The sequence below is a fragment of the Staurois parvus genome, unplaced genomic scaffold (assembly GCF_062004578.1).
Source record: "Staurois parvus isolate SC_StPar_1 unplaced genomic scaffold, SC_StPar_1.0 ptg000655l, whole genome shotgun sequence".
Lineage (NCBI taxonomy): Eukaryota > Metazoa > Chordata > Amphibia > Anura > Ranidae > Staurois > Staurois parvus.
Genome location: NW_028318451.1, coordinates 1,378,360 through 1,397,702, shown reverse-complemented (window position 1 = coordinate 1,397,702; position 19,343 = coordinate 1,378,360). Strand labels below are relative to the sequence as shown.

Below are 19,343 nucleotides of genomic sequence, written 5' to 3'. Positions count from 1 at the left end.
AATAGGAGGACACCCCGAAACAATCTATTCAGTTTGTATCAATGCTGGCAAGTCCTTGGCATATCTACAAATCCCAAAGCCACACAGAATATGGCATTTCTGTACCTGCCATGCTTTCTACTTTAACCTCTTGCCGTCCGCCTGCTGTTTATAAACGGCAGGGCGGTGGCAGTCCAGGGGCGGGTTGCCGTTCCTAAACGGCACCTGCCTTTTCTAGCTGTGTGCGCTCCCTGGGAGCGCGCACCACCGCGATCCGGTGCCCGCTGTGTCCTCCGGACACAGTGAAACACCGATCGTCGGACGGGACCTCTGTACGAGGTCCCGATCATGTGATCACTGATTGGCCAATCAGTGATCACATGCAAAGTAGTAAGCAAGATGTCACTTGTGACATCATTGCTTACTACGTGTGAAATCTGTGAATGATCACAGAGGTCACATGGTACAAGGCTATTCACAACAGCCTTGTACCATGTGACAAGCTGTGACCAATCACAGCTCACTCAGTATTTCTCAATGACTGCAAGAATGCAGACAGAGAGAAAGAGAAATGATTGCTTTTACACCCTATATGGGTGTAAAAGCAATCAGTGTAAAAAAAAAAAAATCTTCATTGCCCCCCACAAGTAGTACAGTGTCACCATGGTGACACTGTACTGCTAGGGTGACAGTATGTAAAAAATAAAATAAAAAATAATAATATAAAAATAATAAAATAAAAATGTAAAAAAAAAATGTTTAAAAATTATAATTTTTGGTTTTAAACTAATTTGGATTTTTTTTTTTTACTAAAAAAATAACGGAATAAATTTTGGCCAAGATTTATGATGAAATATTATTTATTTGCCAAATGTTATTAAAAAAAACACTTTTTTTCAAAATTTTTGGACTTTTTCATTTACATAGTAAAAAAAATAAAAATCCCAGCAGTGAATAAATAACACCAAAATAAAGCTTTATCTGTCTCAAAAAAATGGTAAAAAATTCATATGGGTACAGTGTTGCATGACCGCGCAATTGTCATTCAAAGTGTGATAGCGCTGAAAGCTGAAAATTGCCCTGGACAGGAAGGGGGTAAAAGTGTCCGGACAGGAAGTGGTTAAAGGCTTGTATACACTGACACTTGTATACACCAGAACTATTTTTCTCCCCAAATAGATCAAAAAAATGTAAAAGCAGCTTTGAAGGAGCTTAGAAAAAAAGGTCAAAAGGAAGTAAGGAAACCCATTTCATGGAACTCAAAAGGACCTGTAATGCAAGCTGAATGCACTTAAAAGCATGCACCATTTGCCCATCTACACAAGTCCTAAAAACACTTATAAGCTTAACTGCTGTAGAGAAAACTGAGCTAACAAACCTGCTGTGTTTGGTAGGGATTCCTCTATCACAAGGAATAAATTCAGTTCCTCTAATCTTTTCTCATAGCTGAGCTCCTCCATGCCTCTTACCCATTTGGTTGCCCTTCTCTGTACTTTCTCCAGTTCCCCAAAGTTTTTTGTGAATTGGTGCCCAAAACTGAACTGCATATTCCAGATGAGGTCTTACGAATGATTTGTACAGGGGTAAAATTATATTTCTCTCTCTGGAGTTGTAGCGGCTCTTGCCACGGCCACATAAAGCATACAATGCTGTGTTCCAGCAGCAATACAAGACATACCCGTCCCGTTCCCGGAACAAAATTGTGTTGGGTTGATCACTGCTCAGCAATTCAGATGAATCATTGTATTCTATGAATAGATACAAAGCTTCCTCTGATTGGCTGAGGTGGAGAGGCAGGCTGATTATGTCACAAACAGTTTATATAGCGCTCCCAGGCACTGCAAATGTTACGTAAATAGTTTTTTGGACCAGCTCTGTCCAAACAAACTATTTAAAAAGTTAAATAAAATCTGGCTCTAGAGAGTAACCCTACTTTTGTTGAGACAAAAAAAATCCCCTCTGGGTGATCAACGTACATTGTAAGGTTTTTAATAAAATGTTCTTACAAATCCCTACCTTTTTTGCTCTGCATTAAAAAAAACTGTATTTGTTCCATGATATTTTTTGGACACTGATTCTGAATGGAAATAATTCATTTTAATCAGCAGGTGCACTTGGAGTGTTCCAATGAGACGCTTCAGTGTCTCAATCTTTTGGAATGTGAATAATCCTTAGACCCCATTCATACTTGGCTGGTCTTAAAACATGGGCATAATTTCCTAATGGCACCCCAAACATGATGCGATTTTGCTGTATTTGTCCAACAATCAAGGCAAAACACGTGATGAAAAACTTGTACGACTCTCCATACCAAAAAAGGTGCTTTGGGCTCATATACGGAAGCCCATTCAAATAAATGGGCTCCCCAAATGCACAGCCTGTGTAAACGTAAAAATACAAAAAAAAAAATGTGAATAGGTCCTATGAAAGTATCACTACAAAATGACATTTCTGTTGCAGAGGATGTCGAAAACCGGACTTGTATGCTGGTTGCTCTTCACACAAGCAGGAGATTAGATTTCTGAAGGTATTCTGTACACCAACGGTGTACAAAATGCCTCCAGAGACCACATTGTATTGATTTTACTGAAAATTACAGCAGCTGCAGTGTCAAAGAAAAAGTAATTTTAATGTTGTATCACAATATTGCTTATGTAACCACTGTATATGCTATATTAGTTTACTTGCTATATTTTTTCCACTTAAGTTGAGTTGCCCTTTAAGATAACTGGGTCAAACATTTTCAGTTGTGACACCATGGGATCACTGTGCCTGGCACATATAGAAAGATGAGCTTTTATTCATGGGAATCCTACTGTTTTTGCTCTTGGTTCAGAGTAGCCTGGCTTTGACATGCGGGGTGGGGGGGGGGAGCCATCTTACTCATCTCTTAATTTGTTTCTTTTTAATAGACAACTACAAAATCCAAAAGCAGTGTATGCTTTAGTGGTGTGATCAAAGCATTATTAAGATTCAAGAGAGTCTTGAAAACCTGACATTTGCAATTGTACAATTAACCATAATACAAAATAACACATCTATGGCTTTTTGTCTCTTCAACTCATACCATTGAAGAAAGATATATTTGACTGAATGCTTCATAAACATTACAATACAGCTTAAAATCAACATTTTGCACCACAACTATGGCATTTTTCAATAACATGAGCACTATGCAATTTTTAGAAATGTTATGGCTTGACATGACATGAATGCATTGGCAAAAGCTAAAAAATACAGTAAAGTTGCTTTTCCCACAGGTTTAGCTAGAAATATGGCAAGTACTCTGCATTTTCATATTGTGGTATCTGTACCTTGAGTGCACTAAGCACAGCTGTGAAAATATTGAGCTGCACAGACTGCTGGCGAACTCCTTTAGCCTGTTTCACACACTCAGCAAAATGATCCAACATTTGTAATCTAGAGGAGAAAACACAGCCAAATATCCAGTTATAATGAGACTCATGCTGCAGAATAGCCACACTTTATCTTCATACTCACAAGGACCTGTTTAATACTTATGTCAGCAGCATTTATAGGGCTTATAAAGTGCTGCAGCTGCAAAACATCAAATTAAATGCAAAACCCAATAGCCACATATGGATTAGAAATAAATCTCAGTCACAGGTTCAATATGCACATCAGGTGGTTGCTAAAATAAGAGACACCAACATGCAATAAAATTTAAATGTTGTGCAAGGCATTTAGGTAGTATAATTAAAGTTCAAATAGATTCATTACATATTTAGCTGTCAAATGATTTATTCATTTAAAGCTAGATACATACATTTCCCCAAGTGTTATCCATTTAAAGATGCTGCAAGTACAGAAAAAAATACTGGCTGATGTGCCAGATGCCCACTGCCTACAGTGTGCTCCTAACTCGGCTTATCCCCCATCCCCTTCACTTTCCTACTCTGCTGTGATTTCTTTCCCTGTAAAACACTGCTGAGAATGTATTATTGAGGGCAGCTGCCAATGTTAGCATTTTACAAGCTAGTGATGATGTCACAAGGAGTAATAAAAGACATTTCTAGCTAGAGTGCTAAAATTTCAAGTAGTGCTCTCAGCACAATGTATACATTTCCCATGTTCTATCACGTTAAAATGAAGTATAGAAAAATACTGATTGAGCTGCCCAGTGGGCACTGACTTCAGTGAGCTACTAACATCCTGTTAAGAAGTCTAGTTTGCTGGTCTACAAAACGCAGTCTATCACCCATATGATATTACAGGGAGTAATAAAAGTGGTTTCTGGCTACAGTGTTAAAACTCCAAGTAGTGCTGCCAGCGCTTGCTAGATTACTGAACACTCCCTTCTTACAGTTTAGGAAAAGAGGGAGGTGTTCTCTAATCTAGCAGGGGTGAAATTCACTTAAGAGTCACAGCTTTGCTTGAGATTTCAGTGCAGCAGAGGCAATGTTGCCAGTTCACTACAGAAAATTAGCAGCTCACTGAATTTCTGGTATCAACAGGCATTTTTCTGTTCCTGTAGCATTTTTAAACAATCAAGTGGAAATGTTTTTGAATTTCTCAGATGTACTGAATGTATTTTTGTGCTTTGACATATATTTTAAAATAAAACAGCTCTTGCTTATGTCATTTATTATTTAAACAGTGAAAAGAAGCACTGACCTGTGTTTAAATGACACATGAGGAAACACCACTCCAAAGAGAGCCACGGAGGCATCAATGACTGAAACACCGAGAGGAAGGGGACCAGGAACAGCTTCACCAGCTGGAATGCGCAGGTAGATGGAGGATGGGTCATGCTCCAGAGCTCCGCTTCCAGAGGCACTGTTAGGTTGTAGCTAAACAGCATTTAAAGCTCAAGTTAAACAATTGTTTTGGATAGTGTATATGCCACCAAGATATCACAGAACTGTTAAAAAAAGAAGTACTACTAATATTAATATAGCCTTGCCTGATCCTCAATGGATTTGTGGTCTGTTTCTTGCAGCCAGGAGCCGAGCAAAACACTGTCATCATAGTGACACAGAGAACGAAGTAAAGAAGTAGTTGTGTTGGAAGAGTTGTCAGTTAAGGTGAATTCAGCAACCAACTCGCGGAGAAGCACACTGAAGTTACCTTTATAAAGAGATATGTACTTACATGACATTTTCACAAGAAAACAAAACACGTTTATTAATTTGCACTAAGATACAATGGTTGTGTGAAGTCCAGACCTGACTCTTACCACATGTGTATGTCTATGAACAAAACATTAAAAAGAAAAAAACTTGTGTTAGAGGGTAATATTTTTTGGCAGCATATGCTGTATACACAAACACTCAACGAAAGCACGACAACTTAAACTTTCTTAGAAAACCTCTTTTAAAAGTACGGCTGTACCTTGTTAACATTTTTAGTTATAGAGGTGAAAGGGAACATCTTAATGTGATTATTATTAATGCATGGTATTGAATTAAAAAGTGGAGTTTCTTTTGTACACACAGTTAAATTCCTTATGGGAATAGTTCATTTGGGTAAACCACAGAGCTAAGGGTATAAACCCTGCCTCTAGAAGGCCAGACACTATGCAAACACAGAAAGGGATTGTTCCTTCCATAATAGCCTATACCCCTTTATGCAGGCTTAGGAGCCACTAGAAGTACTAAGACAGGGGTGAGCAACCTTTGAGAGGCAGAGATCTACCTTGACAACATGGAAGAGATCAAGGGTCACCAGGGTGCAGTGTAATTTTTTTTTTTGTTTAAGAAATTAATTAGCAAGACCACAATAAAAAGTGAAGACCACACGAAGAAAGCTTAGAAAAATCTAGTAAAACTAATGTCACTGTAAAAAAATATACTCAGCCTACCTCAAAATTTAGCTTCAGCAAAAAAACACTCTTCACTCACTTTCATTTACACTTCAGGTCTGGGGAGGAATTGGTCACCCCCAAAGGTCTGATGGGCTCACCGCATGGGGAGTTCATAAGGGTACACCATTTGGGGTTGGGGGGGGGGGATGTTCAGGAAGATATGCAACTGGGGGGAGGAAAGCTTACATATGCTCAGGTGGGCACACCACAGGGGTGCTCAGGAGGGCACAAAAGTGGTTTCCTAATGCAGAACAGTGCAGGAAACCTACTGAAGCTAATCTACTTGTTCTGGTCCCTGCTGCCCTACCTCTATTGTCCATTTCCCATTTCATATGATGCCATCCAAACTCACCTTGGATGGACTTGAGAAGAGGGTGGGTGGTGACCAGCACAGTACACTCTGGGAATGAGCTCAGGCGTGTTCGGATAGAAGCCCGAACTTGCCGAGCTATATGACCTGAAAGCAGTCAAAGCTGACAGCTGAACATAGGCAGCAGTAGTCCCGACCCACCGCCGGTAGTAAACAAGGGGGCAAGCTGTTATTGGGGGGACTGGATTTGAAAGCTTCCCAGCCTTAGAGCTCAGTTGGCTAACATGCCTGAGTTCATCACTTCTCTGAGCAGCTCTGCCACTCTGGGGAAGAAACACTGTGGAGACTTGAACGTGATCTACCTTGTCACCTTCCTGTGGTCAACCGGTAGATCGCAATTGATGAGTTGCTGATCTCGGTACCAAGATAACCAGCAAGCAGTCAAAAGGCAATAGCAACAACCAGGAAATGAGAACAGAATAACTGGATTTGTATCCCCCAATTACAGGGATTTTGCAAGAACACAAAAAAAAAAAAAAATATTACCCTTACCATGAACATTTATTGGGGACCACAAAGACATCTGGGAACTTTACAGAGCAGTCCCAGGGAAAACCAGGAAATGCCTCAAAAATTCCAGAAACAAGTTCCAGCCAGGCTGCATTAGGCAGCTGAATATAACAAGTAAAATGGTTATGGCATTGTAAAGACAATTGATCAGGGCATTCATGACAGGTTAGGCCTCGTTCATCATAATAAAGCCCTTAGGGTGGAGGTAAACATGCATCCTCGTGCTTAGGGACCATAAAAGAACAGGGAGAATGTTTTCTGCAGGGCTAAAGGCACCACATGGATCAGTGGCAAAGGAGAAATGCAGCAGAGGTCTGTTTTGTCAGTATCGTGCAAGGTTCAGCAACCTATAGATCAGAGATGAACAGATTGAAGAGAGATCCAAAACATGCACCAGGGAAAACTGCATAGCAATGTATGCTGCACCTGAGTTCAAAGGTGGGCTCTGTTGGGAAAACGGATCAATCGGCTTTATAAACACCAGGTCTGTTGTGCTCAGTGTAACAATCATGAACACAGATGGGCGCGGCCATCCATTCTGCTCCAAGCATCTACATTTTGGTATCTCTCCCCAAAACAAATCAGTCTCTCTACTCCGATTTCCCCCCTCCCTCAGGAATGCGTTCAGCGTACCTTGCTAAGGGGCTGTCTATACAATCCTCTTGCCAAATAAGGCTTGGCTTGTCCATCGTGGGAAGAGATTTTGTGTAGGAAAAAGAAGCAGTTAGTTCTTGTGAGGAGTCAGACAAGTGAGGACGTTGGCTCTGTACCATCTAGCTGACCAAGAGTCTTGTTGGACCATCGCAACTAAGTGCAAGACCAGAAATCATTTTTTTTTAACTCATCAGACTTGAAACTGCTTAAACCCAGACATGTATTTGGCAAGTACTTATTTACCTAAACTTCTTTCTGTTATCTGTCTGCTGTGCTCTTTATATGTATGTATGTATGTATGTATGTATATATATGTTACATCTTCTCTCTGTAAATATTTCTACTGCACCCTTTTGACCTTTTAGTAATAAATCTTACTTCCTAAAAGTGTTGAATTGTTTCTATAGCTCTTAATTGCAATTTACGAATCCCTGCCTCTAAAAAGAACGCTACTATGAGTATTTAACCCTCTGTATAACCGGTCGGTAGAGATAGCGGGGTACTGATGGTTAACCAATCATCCTAGTGTATTGCCGAGTTTCCTCTTTCTCTGTATAAAAAGGAGGTGGTGGCAGTGTGAAGGGTTAATTGCGTAATTAACCTGACCCAAAACAATCGCATTCAGGCTGCCGGTACGTCGATCGTGGTCCAATTAGCGGGAGCATCGGTGTGCAGGGTGCAGCTGGGTGTGGCATTGTTACGCACATGACAGCGTGGTTTTAGATTGGCTAGTCCTTCAGTCACGAGTTTGGTGAGAAGGGCTGGGGTCTGACGCCTTGCCCGTCACACTCAGAGAAAACATTTTTACTCATACAGTGTTGGTAATACTTTGGAAGCATTTACCTTCATAGGTCTTTGGAGGTAACAAAGCCAGTATATCATAAAGCCTGAGACGAACCATCGCAGCACTTGCCTTCAAGTGTGCACCATGAGCTTTAATTACAGAAAGAATGCTGGAAGTAAGAAAGTAGAAAGGTAAAAAAACAGAAACACCAATTAAAGCAGTAGTAAGCTTTATCATTGAAAAAAAAAAAACACGTGGGCCTCGGGTGGTCTAAGCCATAATGTGCTAGCATGCACCGCATACTAGCACATAATGGCACACTTACCTTTAAATGAAGCCCTCCAGGGGCGCGCTGTCATCTCTGACAGTGCTTCCACCTTCACCCGATCTTCCTTCAGGGTTCACGCGCTTCGGCCTCTTTAATGGCCGAGCTGCTATGTCATCATTCCCACGCATGCAGGTGGGAGTAAAGGCTACAGCACAGAGCTCTGAAGGGAAGGCATGGGTATGACATCCCTTCAGAGTGAATATCTCCTAAACATTGCAAATTTAGGAGATATTTACTGTACCTACAGGTAAGACTTATTATAGGCTTCCCTGTAGGTAGAAGTTGAAAAGCAGACTATACTACCACTTTAAATCACCGTCGAAAAAAAGTACATAAAAATGCTTTCCTCTATATGTGGTGGAATGAGCCATGATTCCCGCCACTTTTTTTTTCTATGTTTGGATAGAGTTAAAATTTCTATCTATCTTTGACCACAGAGTAAGGGAGATGTTCCCTTACTTCCTGTCACCAACACCAAGACAAGAAAGGGGGGTAGAGATTGTTCCTGGTACAGCAAGCCACAGTGAGCAGTAAAAACAAAAGTTTGAATCTTTCATCACTTTAACCACTTGCCCTCTAGAGGAATTACCCCCTTTCCTGACCAGGCCATTTTTTGCATTACGGCGCTACGTTACTGTATCTGACAATTGCGCTGTCATGCAAAGCTGCACCCAAATGAAATTCACATCCTTTTTCCCCTACAAACAGAGCCTTCTTTTGGTGGTATTTGATCGCCTGTGCAGTTTATATTTTTTGCGCTATAAAAAAAACCAAAACAATATTTTTGACTTTTTGCTATTAACCACTTGCCAACCGTGCTATAGCCGAATGACGGCTACAACGTGGCTGTCCAGTTCTGGGAGGGCGTCATATGCCGATAACCAGCCATTGTTAGAGGACAGATTGGCACCAATCATCAGTGCCCTGACGATCAGTGCCCAGCAGTGCCACCCACCTGTGCCATCCACAAGTGCCCATCAGTGCCACCCACCTGTGCCAAGTAGTGCCACCCACCTGTGCCCAGCAGTACCCACCCATCAGTGCCGTCCAGCAGTCCAGAGTAGTGCCAGCAGTCAGTGCCACCCAGCAGTGCCCATCATTATTGCATATCAGTGCCGCCTATCAGTGCTGCCTATCAAGCAGTACAGCCTCAATGCACATCACCGAAGGAGAAAAATTCCCTGTTTGCAAAATTTTATAATAGAAACAAAGAAAAAAACTTTTTTTTTTTTTTAATTTTTTGCTCTTTTGTTTATAGTGCAAAAAATAAAACATCCAGCGGCGATTAAATACCACCAAATGCTAAAACTTTCATATGGGTACAGTGTTGCATGACCGCACAATTGTCATTCAAAGTGCGACAGCGCTGAAAGTTAAAAACTGGCCTGGGCAGGAAGGGGGTATAAGTGCCCGGTAGGCAAGTGGTTAAACATGTCCAGTAAAAAAATTGAAAAAATCTAATTTGGTCATAAATTTAGGCCAAAATAAATTCGATACATGTCTTTGCTAAAAAAAAAAAATTCCAATATGTGTAAAAGCCTTTGGTTTACGTGAAAGTTATAGTGTTTACAAATGGTGGTATATATACACACTGGGATTTTTTTTCTAAATTTTACTAGTAATGGCGGAGATCAGCGACTTATACCGGGACTGCGGCAGGCATTCTGACACTGGGGGGAACTCACTTGGTGTCACTGACATCCACAGTGACACCAATACAGTGATCAGTGTTAATAAAAAGCACTGACACTGTACTAATGGCACTGGGCAGGAAGGGGTTAACATGTGGGGCAATCAAAGGGTTAACTGTGTGCCGTTTTACATTGTGTCCTGTGTGTGTGCTTCACTATAAGCACACTGCTTTGCATGGCTGTTGCATGCACAGCCATGCAAAGCAGTGTGCAGGAGCTAACAGGGGAGATAATTATATTGTTTACAAACAGTTCCCTCCCCCCACCCCATCAGAGACGCTTGGCAGTCACCGGGCGGCAGCGAGTAATCACCATCCAGGACTTGGGCTCACGCACCCCCTACCCGAAACTGCAAAATCACGTATATATACACACACACGTGATTTAACGCACCCGTGCCACCCTATAGCATTACTTCTGCTATAGGGCGGACAGGAAGCGGTTAATAAAAATGTGTTTTTCATTCTTTTGTAATTGGAGACAGTACAGGAAGTGAATAGAGATCTCCCCAACAGACACAGCAATAAAAAACCTCCCCTGCTCTATCAAAAACTAAATAAGATCTCTTGGCTGGAGTTGAGCCTTCAAACTGCGGCTTCCAGAAAACGGATAGGGAAATTGTATTTTTGTGTCAGGTTCATAGATATGACTGGCCTCAACTACAGACTTGTCACAACAGTATGGACAGACGATAGAGCTTTGTCAGGACCACAAATGACACAGAAAGCCCAGCACTGATTAAGCTGTGCTCCACTGCACCTATAACAGAACATTTACATATATTATTTTGAGTTAAGTTTCTCTTTAAGACTTAAGTAGCTGAAGCTTACATTCTAAAACATATAATACAAAATGCAACACTACTTACTGAGACATCATAGTCATAGCACATTCAATGGGTGTCATCAGTTTCCTAATCACATCCTCTGTGAGCAGTTCAGGACAATGAGCCACAAAGCTTCTCATAGCTAGAGAGATGAAATAAAGTAATGTCAGGAAGACAAAATGCGCAATCTCTAAATATATAAAACAAACAACCCCCCCCCCCCCCCCACCCACACACACACACACTTCACCACCAGTGCTGACTAAGGATCACATTTATGCTATAAAATAATAAATCTGCTTCTACAAAAATAGCCTTAAGAATTATTTTGATGTATTTTTCTTATAATGCTGGTTAAGCACTGACAAATTATCTATCTGTACATGTTAAAAATAAAAAAAAAAAAACATAAAAAAAGAAAAAATGTGTTAATATGTATTTCACTATACAAAGCAAAAGAGCTACTAAACAAGCATGGGCTAGCAGTTTAACTAAAAGATAAAATGTGCTATAATATTGGCAACCCATTTATAATAGATTCTTACCACAAAGTGCTCCAGCACGTCCTTCCAGAGTAACCTGCCAAGTAAAAGCATCTCCTTTGGCTTTTTCAGCCTCCAGCTCCTTCAGGGAACGTGGAAATACATTTCTCCACAGCAGAAGCATCTTAGGAAGATGATAGCGCACAACCGAGGGACCTGTTTATTAGCAGTGCATCACATAAGAGAATTGGCTGGCAATAATCTTACATGCTTTAATCATCTCTAACAAAAACAAACACAAACAGTTGTTGCACATTTTAGGAAGCAAGAACCAGATTCGTTTGACAGAAACTTGTAATATGAATCAGTTGTCAACAGAAATTCCACTTAAACATGCAAGCCAAGAAGATGCAAATAAATAGGCAACTAATACATAGGGTTGCCAATAGACCAAATTATTGTGAATCATCTGATACCTAATGTCATTAGAGCTCCAAGAAGCAGCCAGCCAGCTTGAGTACGCTGCAGGGACAGTCTGCTATTTTGTGATGCTGTGCGAAGTAAGTCCTCAGCTATACTGACAACCATCTGTAAAAGGAAAAGTAAATGTTAAAAAAAAAAATTGATTATACAGTTATGATTTAAAGAAGATATACAAGTTCACATTTTTTACAGTTCATCCCCTATGGAACAAAGTATATATAGTACTGTCCCATGTTTCTAAGGGCTTTCAAAGCCTAGGTAAGAGTACCAACCTGCCCCCCTCCCCACCTGCCATGGCCAATCTGACAACAGCTTTGAAGGAAACGGTCAATTCATAGCCGCAGCTTGCCTCAGCTGTGAACACTCTCCGAGACAAGCAATGGCAAAAAGAATAAAGGAGGGAAGGGAACGCGTGAGAATCTCCATTCCTCTTGCCACTGCTTGTCCTGGGAAAGTGATCTTACAGAAGTTCCATCACACGAATAATAATTTAAGGTCCGAGATTTTACACTAAGGCAACTGGCAGCAATAAACCAAAGAAGAAATCTTTGCCAATGCGCTAGGATATTAAAAAGGATGAATAGTAACAAATACACTACCATAGATATTTGTACACATATCCTTTGCTTCTCACCTTTCCTTTGGAGTGAGGAATACCCAAGGGACACTGGTGCACGCCTCCAAGAAGGGCTGCCATTGCAAAGCTGTAGCCACTGACTGCTTCCGGGGAATTCTTTAGGTTGTTGAGCCTCTCTGCACATCGGTCAAGAAGTGGAGTCAACTGAAATGGTAGAGCTACTGCAACACAGCGTAAACACCATGCAGCAGCAAGCCTGGCAGCCATACTGGGGTGAAGGAGAACAGAGGTCACAGTATCCTGTAAACCTAGAGGTCAAACAAAAATAAACATCAGACAATATGGGTTGTAAACATCACTGCATATTATAAAATATACATAGGTATATACTTAGACTATGTGATTACCTATTGAGGGTTCCTGTATGAGAGGAGATGCAGTGGAGTTTAGGCTTTGCACCAGACTGCCCAGCTCCTGGAGTGCACACACCATTACATGCTGACTAGCAGATACATCAGCAGTACCAACTTTATTCTCGTTATTAGCATCATTAACGACAGCTTCTGTGAAACAAAAAACAATTGAAACAGGTCATCGTTAAGAAAATAAATATGAAATTAAAAAAAAAAGGAAACTTTTTTTCTTAAAATACATGAAGATTGCATTGATATTGCAGCGAGAATAACACTTAACTACTAGACAAATTTAAATACAAATAAAACAGACATCTTACCAACAGATTTCATTTGTTTGCCGATTGCCTGACAGATCTCTTTAGCTGCTGCATTTTGTGCCTTTTCACCAAGCAAACTACCAACTGTGGCTCGTAGAATAAATGACACACATCTTCGAGAATAGACAGCTTCTACATGTGTTTGGGTGGCTCGTGGATGTGAAACTAGGTCAAGAACATGAGAAAGAAAAGTGGCAAAATTGCGCTCCAGCCACTGCCCTCCTAAAGTAGTGACAAAGACTACATATGCCTAAAATGAGAAAGGAGGTTATGTTTCACCATCACAATATCATCACTTGTTTCTCTGTTTAGCCTAAATTCAGATTCATTCCAATTCATTACTTTCATCTTGCAAATGAAAATTGCTAAATAAAAAAAAGTGTGACATCACAAAAATCTTTTTTTTTTTGTAACGCCCCATCCCCATTGCTGCCACCCTTCTGTATTTTACTGATGTGTACAGCTATTGGCTTGCAGGTCAACTTTTTTGTCTTAATACTGATTAAATTAAAAGCACACTTTTAAAGTTGAGGAAAAACCATAACTGGACTGCCAGAGGACAGATTAATAGCATCTTCCATTATACAGTCACACAGATAGTTGAAAAAGCAGTTTGCATACTATGACGTGAACCTAAAGCCTGCCAAACGTGCCTCAAATTTCAAACAATTCCTGCTGAATTGAACAAAATTCCAGCATTGGGTGGCCTTGGTGGTATCACCTGGCTCTACAAAAGTCAGTTTTTCAAATTGACATCAAAGTAGCTGGTTAAAAAATTGTCAGTTGAAGAGTGACTGCATCCAGTCAGATGCATTTCAAGTAAACTCCCCAAACAAGAGTTCTAAGAGTAAAAAGTGGTACTTTATTGATTCCACAAACGGCAACAGAAAAAACAAAAACAAAAAACGAATCCAAAGCAGTTCAGTAGCTCAGCAATACCTAATCGCTACAAAAGACAAAGTGTAGGTAATATATATTGATTAAAATATTGAGAAACACATACAATGGTTTCATTAGTCACTATCCAAGTATAAAAAAATGTTGATCAGTTTTCAGACTGTCCACTAGAGGGAGCAAAGACCCTGTTTATCCACTTGCCCTCTAAAGGATTTACCCCCATAATGACCAGGCCTCTTTTTGCTACTTGGCGCTGCACTAATTCAACTGATAATTGTGCGGTCATGCAATGCTGTACCCAAACAAAATATGTCTTTTTTTTCCCACACAAATAGAGCTTACTTACGGCGGTATTTGATCACATGTGCGCTTTTTATTTTTCGCACTATAAACAAAAAAAGACCAAAAATTTTGAAGAAAAACAATATTTTTTACCTCCGGCTATAAAAAAATATAAAGTAAACTCACAGTTAGTTATAAATTTAGGCCAAAATGTATTCTGCTACATGTTTTTTGTAAAAAAAAATCCCAATAAGTGTATATTGTTTGCTTTGTGTGAAAGTTATAGTATCTACAAACTATGGTATAGATACTGCATTTCACGCCATTGTTTTGCTATACAGCGCTGCACTAGTTTAACAGACAATTGCGCGGTCATGCAATAAGGTACATAAATGAAATTTATGTCCTTTTTTTCACACAAATAGAGCTTTTTTTTGATCACCTGTGCACTTTTTATTTTTGGCACTATAAACAAAAACGTTTTAAAGAAAAAACATTTTTTTTTTTTTAAATATATATTTTCTCAATTTGGTCATAAAAAATAACCAAAAACTATGTATTGATAATGAAATTTACACAGCTTTTACTTTCTGACTGCTTATCACATTTCTTAAGGTGCTAAAATACCAGGACAGTACAAACACCCCCAAATGACCCCTTTTTGGAAAGTAGACACCCTAAGCTATCTGCTGAGAGTCCATGGAAGATTTATTTTTTTTCCACAAGTTTATGGAAAATGTCAACGTTGTTTTTTTTTTTTTTTACACAAAGTTGTCATTTAAATGATTTATTTCTCGCACAAGCCATGGGTATATTAGGAAATACACCCCAAAATACATTCTGCTACTTCTAACGAGTATGGGGATACCACATGTGTGAGACTTTTTGGGAGCCTAGCCACATACAGGAGCCTGAAATCCAATGAGCACTTTGAAAGCCTGAAGGTACGTAACTTCCTCATTTCACTTCCACACTACCTATCACAGTTTTGGAGGCCCTGAAATGCCAGGATAGCACCAACCCCCCCCCCCCCCCCCCCCCAAATTATTTACTTTTGGAAAGTAGATACCCCAAGGAATTTAAAAAGAGGCATGGTAAGTATTTTGCAGATCTAATTTTTTCTCACAAGGTTTTGAAATATAAAAAAAGAAAAGAAAAATATGTTTTTGTTTTTCTTCATTTTCCAAAAACTTGTGGCAACAAACGAGATCTACAAAATACTCACCATGCTTCTTATCAAATTCCTTGGGGTGTCTACTTTTCAAAAAGGGGATATTTGGGGGGTTGGTGCTATCCTGGCATTTCAGGGCCTCCGAAACTTTGATAGGTAGTAAGGAAGTGTAATGAGGAAATAAAGCCCTTTAAAAGCCTGAACGTGCTTATTGGATTTTGGGGTCCTATACTTGGCTAGACTGCCAAAACGTCTCTCACATGTGGTACCCCCATACTCGGAAGAAGTAGCAGAATGTATTTTGGGGAGTCAGTCCACATATACCCATAGCAAGTGTGAGAAGTAAATCATTGAAGTGACAATTTTGTGAAAAAAAAAAAAAAAAAAAAGGAAAAAAATTTGTCATTTTCCAAAAACTTGTCGTAAAAAAATAGTTTGGGGTGTCTACTTTCCAAAAAAGGGTCGTTTTGGGGGGTGGGGGCATTTTATGCCCAGCATTAGAAGTTTATGCCACACATCATTCACTCTTCTAATCATCTGAAGATCAATCCTTTTCTGACACTTTTTGTTCACATGAAAACAAATCAGTATTTTTTGCTAGGAAATTAATTTAAACCCAAAACATTATATATTTTTTTTAAAGCAGACACCCTAGTGAATAAAATGGTGGGTGCTACAATTTTTTATGTAACACAATACTCGCGCAGCGATGTTTCAAAGAAAAAAAAAAAAAAAAAAACAAACACTTTTTTTACTTTTAATGCACAAAAAAAACAATATATTGGCCAATTACACTGTTCAACACATTTTTATTTTTTGCCAGTTTTGGAAACAAAAGGATCCATTTCTTAATGAATTTCACATTCTGAGTTCAAATATAACAATGAAATTTGTCAATTGGCTCTAGTTTTTCTGTAAACGGAAAGTTTTCTACTATAGGCGTAATGACTACATAATGCACAATAATTATATAGATAGATGTCTTTCCACAAATATAAAGCAAGTGATATTGACTACATAACAAAGCCTAAATGGCATAATATATTGCATAGGATTACCAAGAAAATTTATAGCCATAAGCTAAGTTGAATCATTTTAATACTTAGGATTCTCACTAGTTTTGTCTTCAGTTTGTGTCGGTTTTGCTTCTCTTGGCTTTTCTCTTGTATTCGAGGAAAGGGCTATCTCTTACAACTGTCCAGCAATAGTCAGCAAGCATTGATGGGCTCCATTTACCTTGATATCTTCTTTCCATAGCTGCAATGTCTTGATGGAAGCGCTCTCCGTGTTCATCACTCACTGTTCCACAGTTTGGTGGGAAAAAATCCAGATGCGAATGTAGAAAATGAATTTTTAGAGACATGTTGCAACCCAGATTTCTGTAAGTCTGGATGAGTTTTTCTACCACTTTCTTGTAGTCTGGTGTTTTATTGTTTCCAAGAAAATTTGATGTCACTGATACAAATGCTGTCCAGGCAGCCTTTTCCTTTCCACGCAACAGAGAAAGAAACTCATCATCATGAATAAGTTTACGAATCTGTGGCCCAACAAAGACTCCTTCATTTATTTTTGCAGCACTAAGTGCTGGAAATTTGCTAATCAGGTACTTGAAACCTGCTTTACTCTTGTCCATTGCCTTAACAAATCATCATAATTTTGAATGGCTTACGTCATTAGATGGGTGAATATATCATGGAAACTAGAGCCAATCAACATTTTTTAGGGTCATTTTCGTTTTCAGCACCCCAAAATTATGTAAGATTAGCTAATTTTATGCCCAAAACTTTTTACCTGTTGAACAGTGTTATTTGTTAAAATATAAAAGATGATGGTATGCTGAGTAAATAGATACCAAACATGACATGATTTAAAACTGCGCATGCCCCGTGCAATGGCGACAAACTGCATATGTTTTTAATATCCATATGTAATGTTTTAAAAGCCTTTACAAGCTACCATTTTAGATTTACAGAGGAGGTCTAATGTTAGAATTACTGCCCTTGATCTGACGTTCATGGTGATACCTCACATGCATGGTGCAACCGCTGTTTACATACCGTCACAGGGTCAACGCTTGCGCACACAGGTATGTGTGTACGTGGGGGGATCGAGGTTTTTTTTTGGGGGGGGGGTTGTTTTGATTTTTTAAATTATTTTTACACTGTCCCTTTCATTTTTTTTTTTATCACTTTTAATGCTATCATAGGGAATGCAAATATCCCCTATAACTTCAATGGGCATTGTCATATATTCTTTTTTGAGAAATCTGGGGTCCATCAGACTCTAGATCTCTCCTCTGTCCTTAGATTATCTAATCAAACCAAGATCGGTGTGATCAGATGCTTTCCCAATTTACAAATGGTGCTGTTTATATCCTACGAAACTGAAGTGATGAAATGCACGTAGCTTCTGATTTCTTAGACTATAGAGATGATTGGCACCATTCTGGTCTCCAATCAGCTCTATGGTCAGCTGGCAGAAACACTGGCTGCATTTGCAGGTTCCCCCAATGGCACGGGACTGCACGAGAAGGCCGTTGAAGGCAGCAGGGGAGCGGGGGCATCATCTCCTGCTGCTTGTAAAAGCAATCCTGCAGCTAAATATCCACTAGGATTGCTTTTCCACGAAAGCCGATCGCCGGTTGCAAAAAACGATACCAGGATGATGCCTGCAGCTGTAGGCACCATCCTGGTATAAGCATTCAAAGTCAAGGGATGTATCAGTACATCGCTGATCCTTGTTGGGTATGTATGCTATGTTTTTTTTTTTTGTATGCAGCCTGTGGGCTGAATGAAAAAAAAGAGAAGACATCTCTGCCAGAAAAAGTGTGTGGCATGCCCAACATTAGAAACTTCTGCCCTGCATCCACCCACTTCTAATGGTGGGCACACATTAGGTCACACTTTGCCACATGCGCCAGTTCCTAGATTGTACAAATGTCTAAATAGTGGCACGCTTGAATAAAAATTGTCCATGTATAAGTGGTACCCCATATGGAAAAAGGATGACACCAAGTCCCAAACTATCTTGCCACTGCTCCACACGTAGTCTGGGCATCCGGGTGGCTTTTCCCTCGTAAAGCTGAAATTTGTATGTATAGCCTGTTGCCCTTTCACAGGTCTTCTACATCTTGACCCCATATCTGGCACGCTTGCTGGGGAGAAATTGTTTGAATGCAAGGCGGCCAGAAAAATTAATGAGGGGCTCATCAACGCAGATTTTTTGCTGGGGAGTATAGACGTGCAAATTTTTGGTTAAGGTGATTTACGAGGGGCTGAATTTTATGAAGCCGGTCATATTCAGGGTCACCCCTAGGACGACAGAGTGTATTGTAGTTGAAATGCATAAAACACATTATACTCTCATATCTATGTCTGGCCATGGCAGCAGAGAACACGGGCACATGATGACTCGGGTCTGTGGACCAATACAACCACAATTCATTATTTTTTGGTAATGCCCATGTTGAGGGTTAGGCCCAAAACAAAATTTAAATTCGGAAACCGTAATGGGTTTCCATGTGATTGGTCTGGCAAGGTTTGAATTTGGATTGGTGATGTTAAATTGTTGTGCATATAAATTGCTTTGATCCACAATCAATGCATACAGATCTTCCGTGAAAAATAGCTCCAAAAAATCAAGGGGAGTAGTTAAATTTGCGGTTTCCACCTGAATTCTGGGTTGGGCAGTGAATGGGGGAAGTACGGGTGCTGCAGAATTTGTGGGCTGCCAATCTAGATTTGCAAGCACAT

The 19,343-nt window shown here is 39.8% G+C and overlaps 1 protein-coding gene across 3 annotated transcripts in view; it reads right to left on the bottom strand.

Moving 5' to 3' along the window:
- Positions 1 to 19,343, bottom strand: part of HEATR5B (HEAT repeat containing 5B) — a 100,291-nt gene that overhangs the window by 58,715 nt on the left and 22,233 nt on the right. For 2 of the 3 annotated variants that reach the window (XM_089694196.1, XM_089694198.1), the window contains exons 8-17: positions 13,242 to 13,491; positions 12,916 to 13,071; positions 12,566 to 12,816; positions 11,925 to 12,036; positions 11,512 to 11,664; positions 11,009 to 11,108; positions 8,181 to 8,290; positions 4,904 to 5,067; positions 4,615 to 4,790; positions 3,294 to 3,399 (exon numbers count right to left, since the gene is read on the bottom strand). In XM_089694196.1, coding sequence (XP_089550322.1) covers positions 3,294 to 3,399; positions 4,615 to 4,790; positions 4,904 to 5,067; positions 8,181 to 8,290; positions 11,009 to 11,108; positions 11,512 to 11,664; positions 11,925 to 12,036; positions 12,566 to 12,816; positions 12,916 to 13,071; positions 13,242 to 13,491 — 1,578 coding nt within the window. The remainder of the gene's footprint in view (positions 1 to 3,293; positions 3,400 to 4,614; positions 4,791 to 4,903; positions 5,068 to 8,180; positions 8,291 to 11,008; positions 11,109 to 11,511; positions 11,665 to 11,924; positions 12,037 to 12,565; positions 12,817 to 12,915; positions 13,072 to 13,241; positions 13,492 to 19,343) is intronic. The other variant, XM_089694197.1, reaches the window with a different exon arrangement.